Source organism: Balaenoptera physalus (assembly GCF_965194825.1).
Source record: "Balaenoptera physalus genome assembly, chromosome: 6".
NCBI classification, from domain to species: Eukaryota; Metazoa; Chordata; class Mammalia; order Artiodactyla; family Balaenopteridae; genus Balaenoptera; species Balaenoptera physalus.
In genome coordinates, this window is record NC_138885.1 from 614,641 (window position 1) to 637,231 (window position 22,591).

General features: G+C 39.2%; 1 protein-coding gene across 5 annotated transcripts in view; it reads left to right on the forward strand.

Moving 5' to 3' along the window:
* Nucleotides 1–22,591, forward strand: part of EPB41L5 (erythrocyte membrane protein band 4.1 like 5) — a 135,108-nt gene that overhangs the window by 3,279 nt on the left and 109,238 nt on the right. For all 5 annotated transcript variants that reach the window (XM_082464736.1, XM_082464738.1, XM_082464739.1 and 2 more), the window contains exons 2-3: nt 2,543–2,729; nt 16,438–16,542. In XM_082464736.1, the coding sequence (XP_082320862.1) occupies nt 2,550–2,729; nt 16,438–16,542 (285 nt within the window). In that variant the 5' untranslated portion in view covers nt 2,543–2,549. The remainder of the gene's footprint in view (nt 1–2,542; nt 2,730–16,437; nt 16,543–22,591) is intronic.

A 22,591-nucleotide genomic window follows, 5' to 3' on the forward strand; every position in this document is an offset into this window, starting at 1 on the left:
GTGGGATCTTTCTGAACCAGGGCTCGAACCCGTGTCCCTTGCGTTGACAGGCGGATTCTTAACCACTGCGCCACCAGGGAAGTCCAGTGAGTCTATTTTTAAGGTGTAGGGTGAGGTGAAAGAAAACTTGTTTTATAATTCATGTACTTCCTAGGAACCATAAAGTTGTATTTCACTTTGAACTTTTTTTCCCTTAGAAAAAACTTTTTTATTATGGAAAAATTCAGAAGTAGTCAGAAGAATATTATTAGCCTCCATGCACCCGTCAGCCTCAACAGTTGTTGGCCAGTTATCTAGCCAATTTGTGTCCTCTCTCTCCCCGCTTAACTGCCTTCCTGGTATTATTTTGAGGCGAATACTAGACATCACATCATTCTTCTATAAATTTTTCAGTATGTACTTTTAAAAGATAAAGACTTTCTTTTTAAAACGTATCTTTAAAACCACTGTTTTATCCAAAAGAAAGTTGGCAGTACTTCCTTGATTATCATAAACAATCCACTTAGTGTTCAGATGTTTGTATGTATAGTTGTGTCCTTAGGAAGTTCCGATGACAGCTGTCATGGTTTTGCCAGCTTATCTGATTACATAGGAGTATGCGTACTTGTAAAATGAGGCTGTAATTCTCAATTGATAGCTACTGAATTTTTAAAAAATATGTCATTTATTTTAACACTTCAGCTTTTATTTTTATCATGTTTATAAATGCATCTATCTAGTTTACAGCATCAGCTGGTTATGCTAGACTTCTTATAAATTACATGTATAATAACAAATGCGTGACTTGAGAAAATATTTTAGTTTGAAATAATTTTAGACTTATGCTGAAGTTACAGTAGTACAGAGTTCCCATATACTTTTCACCTAGCTTCCCTCAGTGATAACATCTGACAACCTAAAAGAATTTTTAGTTGAATTAGGATCTAAAAGTAGGCCCACACATGGTGATTTTTTGATATGTGTTTTAAGTCTCTTTGAATCTGCAATTTCCTTTGCAACTTTTTTTTTTTTTACCCCTTTGCAATTTATTTCTTGAATATGCTGAATTAAGTTTTAAGAAACAGATTCATCGTGTGTGTTTTATGTTTGGATCTTCATTCAGCATCTTTTTAGCTGTGGTCTTTGATAATTTCTTATCTGTATAATGTGAGTTTTGCATGAATAGTCCTATGATGTAGTAGAAAGACCAAGATTTGGAGTCAGAAAATCAGAGTTTGAGCCCCTGTCTTCAGTATTTACTAAATAATGGACTTGGTCAGTGGTTTAATTTCTGTGACCCTTAGTTTGCTTATCAAAATAAGACAATATTATTTGGGGAGTTTTTCTGAGTACTCAGTAAGATTATTTACTGAACGTTTGTTGTACCTGATGATGAAATGTGCTGGGTGGCTACCTGTTCAAAGTAGGAATTGTGTCCTCAAGGAGCTTACAGTAGGGACCTCCCTGGTGGTCCGGTGGATAAGGCTCCACGCTCCCAACGCAGTGGGCTTGGGTCTGATCGCTGGTGGGGGAACTGGATCCCCGCGTGCATGCTGCAACTGAGACCCGGCACAGCTAAGTAAATAAATAAATAATAAAAATAAATAAATGAATACGTAAGTAAATTTTTAAAAAGTTTTCAAAAAGGAGCTTACAATAAAGGAGATGGACATGTAAATGAATAATTAAAATCTGATTAGTGAGGCAGAAAAACATTTTCAAGGTTCAGTGAAAGTGTGATGATGGGAGTGACTGACTCTTTAGATGTCAGAATTTCCTCAGGGGAGGGTTAGGGGGAGTTAAGTTAACAGGGCTTAGGAGGGGTTCTCTGACATAGGGCGTTAGAAGTCTGCGGTGACAAGTGCGACCTTTGACAGGCCTCTGAAATGAGACTGGCCAGCAAGGTGCAAAGGGAGCAATGCCCGAAAAGAACCCTGGGGAGAAGGAGACTGGGGCCACACGTTACATATGAGGGTTTGTAAACTGAAAAGCTATCTGAAATTTCATAGTAATTTATAAATTACTATTAAATTCATAGAAATTTCATAGTAAAAATACAAAAATAATCATCTATTTCAAATGTAATTCAAATATAAGTTTTTATCAAATATTCTATTACAGATTTTAAATTGCTACTTAATAGTAGCTAATCTGGCCAGAGAAGAAATGGAACTTCTTAGGATGGTTGTTATTATCAAGGGGCACCTTAGTGTATGGCATCGTCTCCTAATGTTTGTAGGGGTATTTGGCTGTTGTACATATAAATTACTGGCCCAAAAGACCTGTTGAACTTCATAAATGTTTGCCCTTCTCTTACCAGATAGCTCCTTACAAAAAAGTCCAGAAAGTTTAGAAGTGCTGTGAGCTGTAGCCATATTTTAGGTTAAGGTCTTTAAAAACTCAACTGAAGTAGCCAGTATTAATAATACTTTTTTCAAATTTACTTGGCCAGATGCTCTTTTAATAACGTATCTCCTAGTGCCCACAGAACTTTACTAAATTACACCATTTGTCTGACAGCCAATTGCGGGAGATCTCTGACAGCTTTTCCTGTCTTTTGCAGTGACAAAATGCTGAGCTTCTTCCGCAGAACGCTCGGCCGCCGGTCGATGCGCAGACAGGCCGAGAGGGACCGGCTCCGCGAGGCCCAGCGTGCAGCCACGCACATCCCTGCGGCCGGGGACGCGAGGGCCGTCATCACCTGCCGAGTGTCCCTCCTGGACGGGACCGATGTCAGCGTGGACTTGCCGGTACGGTTTGCTGACTTGCACGTTCGTGCTGAGGTCACGTGCTTCTCTGGAGCTGCGGGGAGGGGCGGAGGATCAGGTCACGTGGGCAGGTGGGACCCGCGCCCGCCGCACGGGTGCGTGGATCAGGTGGCCTTCGATAGCAGGAGCGCTGGGACTTCTCTGGAGTTAGTGGCACTTCACTGGAACTTTCGGATGTTAGGGCGGTTGCTGGTGTGAGTCTTCTGCGTGCGTGTTTGTGTGTTCTCCACGGTGGCAGCACGCCCTGTGCTTCCCGGGCCTTCCTCACAGTCCTTGTTGAGCAGTTATTAAAGCGGTGAGAATCTCTGGGGACGATGATGATACTTACATGGATACCGTAAGACGTTTAATTCTCTGTATTTTTTTGTAGTTTTCAAAACATTCCTCACTTTCCTCAAAACAAATACTTCCTGCCCACTTCAGTGTGCTTGTAGACGTTTTAATGGAACGAAGTGAGGAAAAGGACTTCGTTCATACCCCTCAGCTCTGGCTGCCCATCTCTTTGTTCCCAAAGTAGTTTGCAGGGTAGGTTTTCCATACACTGTGATCTTTATTTCAAGGTTGGATGTTGTAATTATATTCACATTTTGGGGAGATTTCTTTTGCAGTTATGAATAATCATAACTCACAGTGTGAAACAATCCAGTATATCTGAAAGGAGTTAACTTATTCCTTGCAGGTCTCTTTTTTTGAGGGAGGGGAGGTAGCTCTATGGGGGGTGTGGAGCTTCTTTCTGAGCTGTTTGCTAATACCAAATCTCTTTCTCATGTCTTTGCCCTGTATTAAAAGGTTTACGTGACTAAGCTGTAAAATGTGCAATTTGAGGTGTCACTGAATGTTCCACAATGTCTTCCGCCCTACAGACTCCTTTAGTGCACATTCATTCACGCAAAATGCAATTAAAGAACACTTAGTGCGAAGCGGTAGCCTGGGTGCTGCAGTGTGCATGGTCGGACGAGCCGTGGACGGCCTTAGACTCGCAGAGTGAGAGATGAAGGGACTGGGTAGTTTGTTTAAACGAATATTCTGATTAACTGAGTAATTTAGAATGTACTACTAGGTATGTACATTTTACGTTTTCAAAATAATGGAATATGATAAAATTAAGACAGGATATCTTGAAATGTTTTGAAGTCATGTTTTTGAGTATTTATTATATTTGTACATTAGACTGGGCATTTTCAGGGTTTTTGATTCTGAAAGACTTTAATGCATTTAAATTTTCTTCCTGTAAGGGCTTCTTGAGGGTTTGTCTGATGTTCCAACATGTGCTCCTTTGTGAGGGTAGTTTTCATATTTATTTGATAAGTATCTCAAGAGTTCTGTGTACCTAGTCCACTGAAATATGCTTAGGTATGTGGTGAAAATGTTGAGATTGCTGTGTAGGAGAGTGGAAGGAAGTTTCTCATTACCTAATGTTGGAAGTATGAAGTCTCGAGGGTGTTGATGGAGAAGCTGACACCAGGAAGGTAGAATAAATGGCTAGTGACTGGTTTAGAATGCTTTCCCTTGCTTGGTGCGCTCAGTGAGGGCGTGTGTGATACTCCATCAGGCCAGAAATGTTAGCCCGCCTTGCGCGCACACAGCTGCAGCGAAAAAGCCAGGAGTTTTACGTTTGTCTCTGTGCAGCCAGAGCGGTCGCCTTTTCAGCTCCGCAGGGGAAATTCTCGAGTTAATAAGCTAACTCTGGATGCTTACGTGGATATAAAATGGGCATTGCCCTCCCAGCTAAACTGCCTTACTAAAGAAAATGGCCAGAAGAATAGTAATTTCTGGGAAGAAAAGGTTTTCTCTCTTTCTTTAATTTTTTAATACAAACTTATTTATTGATTTTTGGCTGCGTTGGGTCTTTGTTGCTGCACATGGGCTTTCTCTAGTTGCAGCAAGCGAGGGCTACTCTTTGTTGCGGTGCACGGGCTTCTCATTGTGGTGGCTTCTCTTGTTGCGGAACACGGGCTCTAGGCACATGGGCTCAGTAGTTGTGGCACACGGGCTCTAGAGCACAGGCTCAGTAGTTGTGGCGCACGGCCTTAGTTGCTCCGGGGCATGTGGGATCTTCCCGGACCAGGGCTCGAACCCGTGTCCCCTGCATTGGCAGGCAGATTCTTAACCACTGCGCCACCAGGGATGTCCAGGTTTTCCCTTTTTTTGATTTAGCTTCTCAGCCAGTCTAGTATGACTCTGAAAGAAGATTTAGAGTTGACCTTAGAAATTGAATGAAGCACATACTTATTTCCCATTGGGTTTCGCGTCAGTATTGATCATAGCAAGCAGCATGGAACTCAGATGATTGTCCAGGCAATGTGCAAGGGATTATCTGCAGAGAAATCTAGATCTATATACTTCAAATTAATGTATACTTAGTAGTAATAGTCATTTTCTTTCTTCGGTTCTCCTTTCCTCTCAAGATTGGGGGAGGAATTTAAATACCTTCTACTTCCTTTTTTTTAAGGAATTAACGTAGTGAGAGTGCCTTTCAGTAAATGATAAAGGCAAGGCATCAGATAGAAATTTCTGATTATCTGGTTTTTAAACTTTCTCTTTGGGAATGCCATAGTAACTCCTTTGATTTATGAGCTTAGTATTGTTTAGTAAATAGCCTGTCTTGTAAAACTCTGCGTCTCCTAAGTTTTCAATTAATGGGAAATATTTGATTAACCATTAGATAATAATTTTTATATATCCTCTTTGCTGATACAGATGCTGAAATCTTTAAATTATATAGACCATTGTATCTTAAAATAACTGAAAAAACATCCTGTGTTCACGAATTGTAAGACTTAACATTGTTGAGATGGCAGTATACCCAAAACTGATTTACAGATTCAACATAATCCCCACCAGAATATCAGCTGATTTATTTGTGGAAATTGACAAGCTGATTTTCAAATTCATATGGAATTGCAAGGGACCCAGAATAGCCAAAACAATATTTGAAAAAGAACAAAGTCGTAGGACTCACATTTCCCAGTTTTAAGACTTAACTGTAAAGCAATAGTAATCTAGATGGTGTGCTTTGCTGGCGCAAGGACCAATGGAACAGAATAGAGAACCCAGAAATAAACCCACACATCTATGGTCAGTTGATTTTTGACAGGGTGCCAGAGCCATTCGATGAGGGAAAGAATGGTCTTTTCAACAAGTGGTGCTAGAACTGAGTAGCCACATGCAAAAGAATGAAGTTGGACCCTTAACTCCTACATATACAAAAATTAACTCAAAATGGATCAAAGTCCTGAACATAAGACTATAATACTCTTAGAAGAAAATTCAGGGATAAATCTTCATGACCTTGGATTTGATACCAGTTTCTTGGATATGACACCAAAAACATGAACAACAAAAGAATAAATAAATTGAACTTAATCAAAATTATAACCTTTGTGCCTCAGAGGACACCATCAAGAGAGTGAAAAGACTCTCACAGAATGAGAGGAAGTATTTGAAAATTATATATCTGATAAGTAACTAGAACATGTGAAAAATTGTTAGAACCCAATAGTAAAAAGACAAATAACCCAATTTAAAAATGGGCAAAGGATCTGAATAGACATTCCTCCAAATAGGATATGCAAATGACCAACAAGCACATGAAATGCTTGACATCATTAGTTGTCAGAGAAATGCAAATAAAAAACATGAGATACTACTTCACACCAACTAGGAAGGCTAAAATAAAAATGCCAGGTAATATCAAGTGTTGGTGAGGATGTGGAGAAATCTGAACCCTCTTACATGTTTTAGCAGGAATGTTAAGGTGGTCCAGCTGCTGCTCTGGAAAACAGTCTGGCAGTTGCTCAAATGATTAAACATAGTTACCATGTGATCTGGCAGTTCCACTTCTAGGTATATGCCCAAGAGAATTGGAAACACGTTTACACAAAAACTTGTACACAGGTGTCCATAGCAGCATCATTCTGAATAGCCAGAAGGTAGAAGCAGCCCAGACAGGTAAGTGTCAGCAGATGAATAGATAAATAAAATGTGTTATATCTGTATAATGGAATACTATCAGTACTTGACCATAAAGGAAATGGTACTGATACATGCTACATGGATGAACTTTGAAAACATTATACTAGGTGAAAGAAACCAGTCACAAAAGACCATATATTATGTGATTCCATTCGCATGAAAGTCCCGAATAGAGAAATCCAAAGGGGAAAAAAAAAGCACATTAGAGGTTGCTTAGGACAGATGGGTGGGGACAGAGAGGATGGTGTGAAGGGTGGTTGGGGCCAGTAGCTAAAGGATATGAGGTTTCTTTTTGAGGCGATGAAGATTTTCAAAAAGTAGTTGTGGGGATGGTTGTATATATCTGTGAATATACCTTTGAATTATATACTTTTAATGGGTGAGTGGTGTGGTGTGTGATTTATATCTCAGAGCTGTTTAAGAATGCATGGATTTTTGTATACTTGTGTTTTATTCCACTTAAAGTTTTTTTAGTCGTTAAGAAACATGATAAAAGTGACATACAGCTTTGATTTAAAGGTGATATGCTTGATTCATTACAGGGAAAAAAAGTAAGAGACTACAGTAATAAAGGCACAAGATGATGGGGCTGCAGAATAACTGTGGCTGTAAGTTTGCAGTGGAAGAAATGCTTTGTACATGGATATGGAGGTGGAGAATGTAGATTAGAAATGAGTAAAATATAATTCTCACTCTGGTGTAGAGGGTAATGTTGATTGTGTGGAAGATCAGGAGAGGGTAGTCGGCTGTCATGCAGAGAAGGGGTAAAGGGATGAAGTGGGAAAAAGAGCTTCAGTGGGATGTGTTTGGAAGCCATATTTCAGAAGGTTTAAAGGAATTATTAGGGACAATCTTATATTTTTGGGGTCTCTTATAGTCCCTTGTACCCAGTGGGTGCTTAATAAATATTGTTTAGTTGTCTGAGGGAGTGCATGAAGGGAAAACGGGGGATTGACACGCGAGAATTGGCAAGGAAGAAAGAAAATAGCACAGCAGCTAGAGCATGGCTGGATAGGGGAGATCTGAGTTTGTCGAAATGGTTTTACATACACAGGTAGAAATGATAGGAACGTTCTAGGAGGAATACCATCTTATGCTGAGAAAGATAGAAGACTGATGGGAAGATGCTCTCTTGATGGTCTTAATCTTCCACAAAAGAGGTTATGAAGTGAGGACTGTGTCTGAATGAGGTGGTGACCTAGAGGAATTTGTTAGGAAAGAAAAGAATATAAATAGCAAGCACTAGTCTATAGATTTAACTGAAACAAGAAACTAGTTTGCCAGAGCTGTGTGGATCTTTGTTTCACTTCTAGTTTTCTGCTTGGTTCGTATTCAGTAGCTGCAAGATGAGAGGGTGTATGAAAATGAGTAGGAGGTCGACCCTGGGATCAGGGATTTCACATCCCTATTCTACACACTGTGGCCACACTGGACCATCTTACTCTTTGCCCAGACATGGTAGACTATTTTACAACTCTGTGCCTTTGCATAGGGTTTATACTAACTGGAATTATAGGTACAGAGTAGCACAGGAAGGAGGGTTCAGGGTCTGGCTTTTTTGGAAGGTAACATAGATGTACTCATTCTTGAAGTCAGAGTTCATTGGAGACCTAAAGGACGTTCTGAGCAGAAAGAACTGCATTTTGCTAAGGCTCAGAGGTATGACTTACTAGGGAAATTGTAAGCGGTGAAAATGCTGGAGTGACAGGAGATGAGGCTGTAAGAGTGAGCAAGGAACAGTAGGAAAGACTGTTCATGCCCTGGAATTCGCACTTTAATCTGTAGAGGAAGAGGAATAATTTTTTAAGGATGAGAGTGACATTCTGTTTTGCAGTTTTAGGAAGAATCACATTGGCAGCTTCTGCCACTTTGCCTTCTAACTCTTGCCTGCCTCGAGTCTGTCTCTGTCCTCAACCCCACCATAGACTGTCAAGATTTCATATCTTCCTTCATTTTGTTTTTACCTAAAGTGGCAGAGTTGTATCAACCCTTCCAGGCCCAATTTCAGATATAAATTCCTCTGAAGGCTTTACTAGTTTTAAGCAGACTTAACTCACCCTCATTTCCTTAGCATTTTGTCGATACTGCAAGGATAACACTCATATTGATTGTGTTTAAACTAGTTGTGTACGATTTTATTCTTAGTAAGGACCTTGTGATTGCTTGAGGACAAGAAGTAAACACATATTCATCTGTATACCTCTAGCAGCTAATGCATAATAGGTGTCATCCAGTAATTGTTGAATAGAATTGAATGATACATTATGTCAAAAATGTTATTTCCTGTGAATTTTTAAGTGCGTAATGAAATGAAAAACCCTTAAGAGAGTATGGAATGGGAAAGAAACAAAAACACTAATTCAAAAAGACACGTGCACCCCAGTGTTCATAGCAGCACAATTTACAATAGCCAAGACATGGAAGCAACCCAAGTGTCCATCAACAGATGAATAGGTAAAGAAGATGTGGTACATATATACAGTGGAATACCACTCAGCCCTAAAGAGGATGAAATTTTGCCTTTTGCAACAACACAGATGGACTTGAAGGATGTTATGCTAAGTGAAATAAGTCAGAGACAGACAAATACTGTATGATAATCACTTATATGTGGAATCTAAAAAATAAAACGAACTACTGAATACAACAAAAAAGAAGCAGACTCACAGATATAAAGAACAAACTAGTGGTTACCAGTGGGGAGAGGGAAAAAGAGAGGGGCAAGTTAGGGGGAGGGGATTAAGAGGTACAAGTGACTGTATAAAATGAATAAGCTACAAGGATATATTGTACAGCACAGGGAATACAGCCAATATTTTATAGTAAGTATAGAGTATAACCTTTAAAAATTGTGAATCACTATATTGTACACCTGTAACATATAATATTGTACATCAACTATACTTCAATAAAAAAATTTTTTAGAGACAATTTTTTAAAATTTATTTATTTTTGGCTGCATTGGGTCTTCGTTGCTGCGTGCAGGCTTCTCATTGCAGTGGCTTCTCTTGTAGCGGAGCACGGGTTCTAGGCACGCGGGCTTCAGTAGTTGTGGCGTGTGGGCTCAGTAGTTGTGGCTCACAGGCTCTAGAGTGCAGGCTCAGTAGTTGTGGCGCACGGGCTTAGTTGCTCCACGGCATGTGGGATCTTCCGGGATCAGGGCTTGAACCCGTGTCCCCTGCATTGGCAGGCGGATTCTTAACCACTGCACCACCAGGGAAGTCCGTAGAGACAATATTAAAAACAAGAAAAAAGTATTTACTTATTGTCTGAGACTTATTTTCATGAAAACAGTATAGTTCTTTTTCATGCTGACTGGACTCCAGATGAAAGTTTTTAAAATATTCATGCTATCCCTGAATTTCAAATTAAGATGTTTTGGGAGATTCTCATTTTGAGATGTCAGATTTCTGTTAGTTTGAGCATTATTAACATCAGGAACCTGCAAATACCTTGTGTTCACTATTGGTTGGCCTATAATTAGTCTCTATTAAGGAGTCAATACATACCCTTGAAAAGATTTTTATTCTGAGGAGGCAGCTACTCAGCTGGCAGAAGCCCATTCTCTCTTTTCTCAAAACACAACTCCCATGTTTCAAGAAGCTGGCAGATGATGCTTTGGCAGAATAAAGATGAGGATGAGAGCCGAATAAGGGAGCCAGGCTTCCCTTTGGTCTTTGAAGCAGATACAGAATGTTGATGGAATCTGAAATTGGTTCTAGAAATGCACCTTAGAATGAAGGTAATGGAAGCATGTAACTTTAGTACCAGATAAGTAAATATTTCTGTGACTTCCTGCTATAACTTAGAAATATTTTGTGTTCCTTTTAGGATCATTGCCATTTGCAAATTTTTTGCGTAATTGCTATTTTCTATTTAAGTTTGTTAGCACTGCTCTGGGGCTTAGTTATTGTAAGTATGATTTAAAATCAAAAGCTTTCTTTGTCATTTCCAGTAACAACTGTCTCTTCCCTTCCTTTGTCCATATTTCTCTTTTCCATCATGTTAGTGGAAAAAATATGTTCAAATGTTTGAATTCAGGTCTTAATCTTTACCTCCATTGTTGTCTTGATATTTGGTATCTGCCCCCTGACTGTGTCCTCAAGAATAAATCATGACAGCACTCCCCAAAGTTCTCTACCTCTAGAAATCCTCACTCCTAACATTTCTTTTTGTAATTTTATTTTTTTTATTTTTGGCTGCATTGGGTCTTCGTTTCTGTGCACGGGCTTTTCTTTGGTTGCGGCGAGCGGGGGCTACTCTTCGTTGCGATGCACAGGCTTCTCATTGTGGTGGCTTCTCTTGTTGTGGAGCACGGGCTCTAGGCACGTGGGCTTCAGTAGTTGTGGCATGCGGGCTCAGTAGTTGTGGCTCATGGGCTCTAGAGCGCAGGCTCAGTAGTTGTGGCACACGGGCTTAGTTGCTCCTCAGCCAGGGATCAAACCCATGTCCCCTGCATTGGTGGGCAGATTCTCAACCACTGCACCACCAGGGAAGCGCTTTTTTTTTTGATGTGAACCTTTTTTTTTTTTTTAAAGTCTTTATTGAATTTGTTACAATATTGCTTCTGTTTTATGTTTTGGTTTTTCGGCCCTGAGGCATGTAGGATCTTAGCTCCCTGACCAGGGATCAAACTCGCACCCGCTGCATTGGAAGGCAAAGCTTATCCACTGGATCGCCAGGGAAGTCCCTTAAAATTTCTTTACCTGAATTCCCTACCCCTCTTCCATCAAACTTTCACGGAGTGATACATTATAATGAAAGGAATGTATCTAGTGTTCCTTTCCCCTTCCCTTTGGAATGGGAGTGAATCACAGACCTGAAAAGTTGTTTGTTGAATGGGAAGTGATTGACTATGGTTTTCTGATTCTTGGGCCTCTCCTCTAGGACTCACCTACACCCCCACTAATTTCTCAGAGCTAAATGGAGCTGATACAGACTAGGGTTGAGCTCTTTCTGTTGTTACACATAATCCAGAGAAGCTTATTCATCCTAATGAATATAGCAAAATAAGGAGACAAATTTAAAATAAAGGACAAATTAGTGAGTGGGAAGATCATATTTAGGAACTCTTCTCATAGGAGGAAAGAAAGTACAAAATAGGAAGCATAAGAGAAAAGCTAAGAAATGGAAGATAAGTCTCTATTCCCCTAAGATTAGGAACAAGACAAGGATGCCTGCTTTCAGCACTATTATTCAACATAGTATTGGAAGTTCTAGCCAGAGCAGTTAGGCAGAAAAAAGAAATGATAGGCATCCAAATTCTAAGGGAAAAAGTAAAATTATTTCTGTTCAAGATGACTTGATCTTATAAGTAGGAAACCCTAAAGATTCCACAGTAAAACTATTAGAGCTAATAAAAGAATTCAGAAACGTTGCAGGATACAAGATCAGCCAACAAGAATCAAGTGCACGTCTATACACTAGTAGTGAGCAATCCAAAAATGAAATTAAGACAATAATTCCTTTACTATAGCATCAAGGAGAATAAAATACTTAGGAATAAGTTTAACCAAGGAGGCAAAAAACGGGTACACTGAAAACTACAAAACGTTACTGAAATGAAAGAATATCTAAAGAAAAGATAACCCGTGTTCATGGATTGAAAGATTAATATTGTTAAGAGGACAGTACTACCCAAAGTGATCTGTAGATTCAGTGCACTCCATATCAAAATTCTAAGAACATTTTTTGCACACATAGGAGAGACCATTCTAAAATTCATATGGAATCTCATGGGACTCCAAATAGCCAGAACAGTCTTGAAAAAGAAGGAAAAGGTTGAGCTTGCATGTCCTGATTTGAAAACTTATTACCAAGCTATAGTAATGAAAACAGTGTGGTTCTAGCATACAGACAGACATGCAGACCAATGGAACAGAATGGCGAGTCTAGAAATAAACCTTCAAATACATGGTCAAATGATCTTCTGCAGAGGTGCTAACACCATTCAATGAGGGAAGAGTCTTTTCAACAATTGGTGCTGGGAAAATTGAATATCCACATGCAAAAGAATGAAGTTGGATTGTTATGTTACACCATATACAAACATTAACTCAAAATGGATCAAAGACGACTGTGGTATTGTGATTTATAATAAATATATATTTGATCCTTGTCGTGTTTCTGGCACAGAGCTCCAAAAGCCCTTGGAATTTCCTAAGTCAGGAGAGCCCTGAAAGTGTTTTTGTTATGTTAACAAAGCCCCTAGGTAGCCCACTGATAGGGACTGGTTGACTGGGGGACTCACCATGTGATTAGGAGGTTGGAAGCTGGTACCCCCGCCCCCACCCCAGCTGGGAGGGAGGAGGGGCCAGAGATTGAGTTCAGTCCCCAGTGGCCAGTGATTTAATCGGTCATGCCTATTTAATGAGGCTTCCATAAAGACCCTGAAGGACAGGTTTGGAGAGCTTCTGGGTTGGTGAACCAGAACGCTTCCACGTGCTGGGTCCCAAACTCCACTGGGACAGAAGCTCTTGTGTTTGGGACCTCGCCCTGTGTATCTCCTCATCTGGCTGTTAATTTGTATCTGCTGATATCCTTTGTAATAAACTGTTAATCTAGTGAGTAAACTGATTTCCTGAGTTCTGTGAACTGTTGTAGCAAGTTCATTGAAGCCAAGGAGGGGGTCATGAGAAGCCGTTTAATAGCCAGTTGGTCAGACACACCCATAGCAACCTGGACCTGCGATTGGCATCGGAAGTGGGAGCAGTCTTGTGGGACTGAGCTTGTAACCGGTGGAGTCTGATGCTCTCTCCAGGGAGACAGGGTGAGAATTGAGTTTGTCTGACACACAGTCAGTCTCCTTGGAGAACTGAGTTAATTGCTTGGTTGTGAAGAAGACACGGACACATCCGAGTGGGTGTAGAATCAGAATGACAAAATTTTAAGTGTGAGAGCTAAAACTATGAAACTCTTAGAAGAAAAGATAGGGGAAAATCTTCATGACATTAGATCTGGCAGTGTTTTTTTGGATATGACAATAAAATGTAGGCAGCACAAGAAAAAATAAATAAGTTGGACTTCATCAAAATTAAAAACTTTCGTGCATTAAAGGATACTCACTATCAAGAGAGTAAAAAGACAACCCACAGAATGGGAGAAAATATTTGCAAATTGTGTATCTGATAATGGATTAATATAGAGAATATATAAAGAACTCCTACAACTCAACAACAAAAAAGCAAGTCAAATCAAAAATAGGAAAAGGACTTGAATAAATATTTCTCCAAAGAAGATATGCAAATGGCCAGTAAGTACATGAAAGTATGCTTAACATCACTAGGCATTAGGGAAATGCAAATCAAAACCACATGAGATACCCTTTTACACCCATTAGGTTGGCTGTTACCAACACAAAAAAAGAAAATCCAGAAAATAACAAGTGTTGGTGAGGATGTGGAAAAAGTGGAACCCTGTGCATTGCTGGTAGGAATGTAAAATGGTGCAGGTACTACGGAAAACTGTTCGGCGGTTTCTCAAAAAGTTAAACATGGAATTACAGTATTCTACACCTAAGTATGTACCCAAAAGAATGGAGAGCAGGGACTCAGTTACTTGTATACCACTGTTCACAGCAGTGTTATTCACAGTAGCCAGAAGGTGGAAACAACCCAGTGCTCATCCACAGATGAGTCGGTAAACAAAATGGCCTGCAGTCATCCCTCGGTGTCTGTGGGGGATTGGTTCCAGGACCTGCTGCAGATACCAGAATCCAAGGATACGGAACCTGCCGTACGGAGGGCCGACTGTATACATACCGTGGAATATTATTCAGCTTTAAAAAGGAATGAGGGACTTCCCTGGCGGTCCAGTGGTTGAGACTCTGAGCTTCCACTGCAGGGGGCACAGGTTTGATCCCTAAGATCTCACACATGCTGCACAGTGTGGCAAAAAAAAGAAGAAGCTGAAATTGACATCACACTTTTCAGTGGCAACATAGACTGTCGGAAGACGATAGAGTAATATATTTTGAGTGATAGAGTAATGTATTTTGAGTAATAGAGTATTGACAGAAAGTAACTTTGAACCTTGAATTTTATATCCAGCCAACTGTCATTCAAGTATAAGAGCATGATTAAAATATTCTCAAACATAGAAGATTACATATAAAGTCCCACACGGGAAACATTTCTTGAGGAAAAACTCAAATGAGTAGAGAAATCTCGCAGATGCTGCTAGGTATGTGTAATGCACACGTGTAAGACATGTAAAGAATGATTGAATACCAAAGTAAAGTTGTTGTCTTAAAAAAGATTAACCATGACCAAAGAAAAGAAAAGAAAGAGGAAGAATATCCATAAAACCTGATGAGGATTGGGTGGAGGGGTGATTGGGGGCATGAGGCCCTGGTAAAGTGCTGTCTTGATAAAAGGATGACAGTTTATCAGATATAGAAAGGATGTAGAAAGTGCAGAAAAAGCAGTGGACAAGTTGAAATAATCAAGTTTTCAGTTAAAAGGCAGAAATTGATGATTCAATGAAAAAAATCTACATTTTTTTTAATGGGAAATATTCTAAATAATTTAAAACTAGGGGGAGGGGCATGGATACAACATATATGAAAATTGAGGACCTCAACAGTGCTTTTACTTAAAAGGTTGTATTTATGGATAGTTACCATATTAGGAATTAAAACCGAAAAATTAGGGACTTCCCTGGTGGTCCAGTGGTTAAGACTTCACGCTTCCATTGCAGGGGGCGCAGGTTTGATCCCTGGTCAGGGAACTATGATCCCACATGCCACGTGGTGTGGCCCAAAAAAAAAAAAAAAAAAAACTGAAAACTTAAAGAAAAACTTTACTGGTTAATTTAAAAATAGCAATAATATACCCCTTATAGGTTAACAAAAGTAACATTTTTATGAAAAATAACTATCTTACTAAACAACAAAAGAATTTAGTGAGAAGAGTAGCATTATTTCATGCACTTTTACGAGTCTCTTTAATGCTGGATTTAATAGACCAGTACTTAGATTCTCTCATCTCCTCCTGTATTCACTCTGTTGCAGTATGTTGCCTTGATTGAGGTACGTGAGGAGAATCCTGGGGCCGTGTGGATCTTTCTTCTCGGGATCCCTCAGGGGTCCTGAGAGCACACCCTGCGACCTGCTTTTTCTGCGCAAGCTTCTTTGTTATCGCCCTGGCTCCCTCCAGTTTGGTGTCTCCTGAGTTATCAGTAGTTTTCTCGCTGTCCATTTTCCCTCCCACCTTCCATTTCTGCTTTTGCTATTTCCTACCCTACATTCTTTCCAGTTTAAGACCGATCTTCAAGTCTTCACTGATGATTCTAGTCTCAGTGACTCTCTCTTCTCTTCTCTGGCAAATATAGTTGGTTCCACATGGTTTGTGCTTAAGTGTTCTAAGATTTCTTGTTTTCTCTTTCCAGTTATTATAAAGCTCCTTTAAAGTAGGGACCCTAAAAATTGACAAGACAAGAGTTTCTTCTTACACGTAGTGTTAGGTACACGGTAATATTTGTTGGTTGATGGGAAGTAACACTATCCAGGAAAGCACATAATAGATCACAAATTCTCTTTTGGCCTTAAATGGTTTATTGGAAAACCATGGTATCTTCCCCATTACCAGCTACATGGTAATACTTGGTGTTGCAACTGTTTTTTTTTTTTAAGAGATCTTGTGTAATTAAAACCATCTTCAGTTCAGACTTGTTGATCTTATAAGTCACTTACTGATTTATTTTCTTGCCATTTCAGAAAAAAGCCAAAGGACAAGAGCTGTTTGATCAGATTATGTACCACTTGGACCTGATTGAAAGCGACTATTTTGGACTGAGATTTATGGATTCGGCACAAGTAGCAGTGAGTATCTGTTTTTTGGAGGCTCTAAAATGGGGACAGAAATGAAAATTGTCAGATGATGTGCTAAGTGCTACAAGGCTATACATATACTCAATGTCTTCTTTTTTCCTGTGCTTTTCTTATTATGGTCTGAAGCTTTGACACCTTGCTTAAGAATAACCTGAAGTGCCTGTTTAAAAAAAAAAAAGAGTTCTGGCCCTAAGCCAAATTGCTAGAGCATGATCTTTGCAGATGAGACTTGGAAATCTCAACCGGTGGATTGGTCTCGGGCATACTAGAGTTACCAGTGTGTCTTGAGGATGCTGGGATGGGAGGTTTCTGGGCTCTTGGGTGAATGAGTGACAGAAGTTCCTAGTTTGCAAATTAAGGTGAGAGGACTAGGATATCCCTAAGATCCCTTCCAGATCTGTGATTATCTGTAAATAGATGTTCTTTGACGTGTGCATTTCAGATGAGAGAATGGCATATGTAATAGGGTAGGAAGTTGGAGGCTTTTCAAAGAATTGAGTACTTTAGTAGGATTTGACTGGAGGGTATTTGCAAGAGAGTTGTAGTTAAGATTGGAAGGTGTATTAGTGGCCAAACTGAATAGCAAAAGTGTTAATAATAAATTGGCACTATTCTCTAATAATTGGGATTAGGAATTTTTCAGGCAGGGAGGTTACATTTTTCTTTAGGAAGTTTTATATAGGAATATTGTGTAGGATTGTTTGGAGTGGGCAGAGAACGAAGTCAGAGAGTCAGTGCAAACACTTCGGGGATAAAAGTAATATTAGGGCCTCTAGAGTAGGGCATTCACAGTAGCCGGGAGAGTGAGGGAGCAGGGAGAAGGATATCAAGACCTTAAGGCTTGTTTTCTGGAAGTTTGTGATGGGGTTTGTGTGTGGGGGAGGGAGGGTGTGTGTGTGTGTGTGTGTGTGTGTGTGTTTAGTGACAGTAATTGCAGTGTTTAGGACCCGACCCATAGGGACAAATATATTACGTAATAAGAATTCTCAAGTTCCTTTTGGAGTGGGTTTTTTTTGTGGGGGGGGGCGTTTGGTGTGATTGATAAATTAACTGGAATACCTCTGTAAGATACTTTATAAACCCACATGTCTTGGAGATGAACTCCTAGGATGGTTTTATAGAGCATCTTAGCTAAATGTACAGCTGTTAATAATGTTAGCTGCAGCTGTTTTCTTGATTTCCCCTGATCCCTAATTTAAAAAAATAAGCGTGAGCATTTAGCTGCAGGGTATTGGTGAGGTAAATTTTGATACATCCTTACAGTGGAATACCTGCAGCCCATTAAAAACGGTGATTTTTAAGTATACTAATTGACACGAATGATGTAAAAATAAAAAGGGTTACAAAACAGTGTAATTGAATTCTTCTGTTTTTAAAAAATCTGGATATGTGTGCACACATAAACATGAAAAAATTTGAAAAGCTGTTTTCCATAGTTTCAGAGTTCTGATCGCTGGATAGATTTAGTCTAGGAGGCATTTCTTTCATTCTTCTTTTGAACCTTATTTCTTTTCTATTAGAGGAAACCCCCTAAGGGCAGGGAGTGAGTCTTAGTTACCTCTGTTACCCAGCATGTGGTAACAGCCCACAAGACCATTTACTGAATTGAATTCTCTGCTACTTAGTTTGATAAAGGCTTGGTTAACTGGTGAGTTGAATATCATTAAACTCTCATCTCTAGAATAATGGAGTTAAAGTCTTACAACCAGATGAAAAGAATAAATGATTTTGGGGGAAATCACACAGCCTCCTGTTTTTTGAGGGGTTGTGAGGGAAAAGAGGTAGAAGTGTGCCAATGTTATGTTTCAGGTACTTTCTTTCCATTTCTTAAACTATTTAAGTAATTGTGGAAAGAAACAGACATGCAGCCCTTCCTAAGTTGCATTATTTATTCTTTGCTAATATCAGCAATTACTGAATTACTAGATCCCATATTTTTTCCTCTCATTTGATACACATATAGTGCTCTTCTTCTGGTCATAACAAGTGTCTGGTAAAGCCAGCATTAGAATTTGTGATCCCTACTTTTTTTAGTTTTAGTTTCTCTCTCTCAATGCTCAGAAATCTAGGCAGTAAGATTAAATTTATATAGTCTTACGTTTTTTTCAGTTTCTACTTGTGCTGTCACTAAAATACTCTTTGTGAATTGAGCTGGAAGAACAATAATTGGTGGATGAAAGCTATGGAAGATGAACTCTAGATAGCACTTTAGGTATTCTTAAAGTGCTGACTCACTTGCTTCCGTAACAGTCTTGTGACATAAGTGAACATAGAGATGAGTGTCAGTTATTCAGAGCATGGCCAGATTTAACCCCAGAATTAAACAAAATTGATGCTTTACGACAGTTCAGTTTGTTGGTGAAGATAATGAGCGTGATAGATCATGTGGATTTTTGGCCAGGATCATCTATGTAAACTAAGTTAACCCAGTGGTTTCCATAGCTCTTTTTCTGGAACCATTTGAGATACAGTTGCAGGTAGGCTGTCCCATGACCCCTGAATTTCCTACAAACAAGCGTGTTCTCCCGCATAACTCAATACAGGCATCAGAACCAGGAAGTTATCATTGTGACATTGCCACCATCTAATTCTCAGACCCCACTCAAGTTGTGCCACTTGTCCCCAGAGTGTCATTTGTAGCCAGAGGCTCCCTATTTACCAGTCACTCCCCATTCCTCCTCCCCACAGCCCCTGGCAAAGGCTAATCTTTTGTTTGTATGGATTTGCCTGTTTTGAGAATTTCATACAAATGGAGTCATGTAATATGTGGCCTTTGAGTCTGGAAATGCACTTGGCATAATGTTTTCAAGGTTCTTCCATGTTGTAGTACGTGTCAGTGCTTGATCCTTATAGGTGAGTGATATTCCGCGGTAGGGATATACCACATTTTTATTCATTCACTGATAGACATTTAGGTTTATTCATTTTTGGCTATTATGAATAATGCTGCTGTGAACATTTGTGTACAAGTTTTTGCGTTGAACATAATTCTTCCAGGTATGTATCTAGGAGTGGAATTACTGGGTCATAGGGTAACTTTCTTGTATAACTTTTTGAGGAACTGCCAAACTGTTTTCCATAGTGACTGCACCATTCCGCATTCCTATCTGCAGTGTGTAAGGGTTCCAATTTCTGCATATCCTCACTAACACAACATTTCCCCTTCTTTTTGATTCTAACTAGTTGGTATGAAGTGGTCTCATTGTGGTATTGATTTGCACTTCCCTAATGGAAAAGATGTGAACATCTTTTCATGTGTGTATTGACCATTTGTATATCTTCTTTGGAGAAATGTATTCAGATTCTTTACCCACTTTAAAATTGGGTTATTTCCTTTTTATTGTTGAGTTGTAAGAGTTAAACTATTGCCTATTCCATAGTCACAAAGATTTAGGTATGTTTTCTTCTTTATCTGTTTGGAGTTAATTTTGGTATATGCTGTAAGGTAGGGGTCAAACTTCATTCTTTTACGTGTGGATATCCAGTGGTCCTAGCAGCACCACTTGTTGAAAAGATTATTCTTTCCCCATTGAATGGTCTTGGCACACTTACTGTAAGTCAGTTGAGCGTAGATACATGGGTTTACTTCTGGGTTCTTTGTTCTTTTCCATTCATCTATATGTTGGTCCTTAAGCCAGCACCACATAGTCTTGATTACTGTAACTTTGTAGCAAGTTTGAAATTGGAAAGTGTGAGTCCTTCAATTGCATTCTTCTGTTTTAAGATTGTTTTGGCTGTTCTGAGTCATTCATATTTCCATATACATTTTAGGATCAGCTTGCCTGTTTCTGCAAAGAAGGCAATTGGAGTTGTTTGTTTGTTTGTTTGTTTATACAGCAGGTTCTTATTAGTCATCAATTTTATATACATCACTGTATATGTGTCAATCCCAATCTCCCAATTCATCACACCCCACCCCCACCCCCTGCTGCTTTCCCACTTGGTGTCCATACATTTATTCTCTACATCTGTGTCTCAATTTCTGCCCTGCAAACCTGTTCATCTGTACCATTTTTCTAGGTTCCACATATATGCATTAATATATGATGTTTGTTTTTCTCTTTCTGACTTACTTCACTCTGTATGACAGTCTCTAGATGCATCCACGTCTCTACAAATGACCCAATTTCGTTCCTTTTTATGGCTGAGTAATATTCCATCGTATATATGTACCACATCTTCTTTATCCATTCATCTGTCGATGGGCATTTAGGTTGCTTCCATGATCTGGCTATTGTAAATAGTGCTGCAATGAACATTGGGGTGCACGTGTCTTTTTGAATTATAGTTTTCTCTGGGTACATGCCCAGTAGTGGGATTGCTGGATCATATGGTAATTCTATTTTTAGTTTTTTAAGGAACCTCCATACTGTTCTCCATAGTGGAGAACAATTTACATTCCCACCAGCAGTGCAAGAGGGTTCCCTTTTCTCCACACCCTCTCCAGCATTTGTTGTTTGTAGATTTTCTGATGATGCCCATTCTAACTGGTGTGAGGTGATACCTCATTGTAGTTTTGTTTTGCATTTCTCTAATAATTAGTGATATTGAGCAGCTTTTCATGTGCCTCTTGGCCATCTGTATGTCTTCTTTGGAGAAATGTCTATTTAGGTCTTCTGCCCATTTTTTGATTGGGTTATTTGCTTTTTTAATATTGAGCTGCATGAGCTATTTATATATTTTGGAGATTAATCCTTTGTCCGTTGATTCATTTGCAAATATTTTCTCCCATTCTGAGGGTTGTCTTTTCGTCTTGTTTATGGTTTCCTTTGCTGTGCAAAAGCTTTGAAGTTGCATTAGGTCCCATTTGTTTATTTTTGTTTTTATTTCCATTACTCTAGGAGGTGGATCAAAAAAGATCTTGCTGTGATTTATGTCAAAGAGTGTTCTTCCTATGTTTTCCTCTAAGAGTTTTATAGTGTCCAGTCTTACATTTAGGTCTCTAATCCATTTTGAGTTTATTTTTGTGTATGGTGTTAGGGAGTATTCTAATTTCATTCTTTTACATGTAGCTGTCCAGTTTTCCCAGCACCACTTATTGAAGAGACTGTCTTTTCTCCATTGTATATCTTTGCCTCCTTTGTCATAGATTAGTTGACCATAGGTGCGTGGGTTAATCTCTGGGCTTTCTATCTTGTTCCATTGATCTATGTTTCTGTTTTTGTGCCAGTACCATACTGTCTTGAATACTGTAGCTTTGTAATATAGTCTGAAGTCAGGGAGTCTGATTCCTCCAGCTCCACTTTTTTCCCTCAAGACTGCTTTGGCTATTTGGGGTCTTTTGTGTCTCCACACAAATTTTAAGATTTTTTTTGTTCTACTTCTGTAAAAAGTGCCATTGGTAATTTGATAGGGATTGCATTGAATCTGTAGATTGCTTTGGGTAGTATAGTCATTTTCACAGTGTTGATTCTTCCAATCCAAGAACATGGTATATCTCTCCATCTGTTGGTATCATCTTTAATTTCTTTCAGCAGTGTCTTATAGTTTTCTGCATACAGGTCTTTTGTCTCCCTAGGTAGGTTTATTCCTGGGTATTTTATTCTTTTTGTTGCAGTGGTAAATGGGAGTGTTTCCTTAATTTCTCTTTCAGATTTTTCATCATTAGTGTATAGGAATACAAGAGATTTATGTGCATTAATTTTGTATCCTGCAACTTTACCAAATTCATTGATTAGCTCTGGTAGTTTTCTGCTGGCATCTTTAGGATTCTCTATGTATAGTATCATGTCATCTGCGAACACTGACAGTTTTACTTCTTCTTTTCCAATTTGTATTCCTTTTATTTCTTTTTCTTCTCTGATTGCTGTGGCTAGGACTTCCAAAACTGTGTTGAATAATAGTGGTGAGAGTGGACATCCTTGGCTTGTTCCTGATCTTAGAGGAAATGCTTTCAGTTTTTCACCATTGAGAATGATGTTTGCTGTGGGTTTGTCGTATATGGCCTTTATTATGTTGACGTAGGTTCCCTCCATACCCACTTTCTGGAGAGTTTTTATCATAAATTGGTGTTGAATTTTGTCAGAAGCTTTTTCTGCAT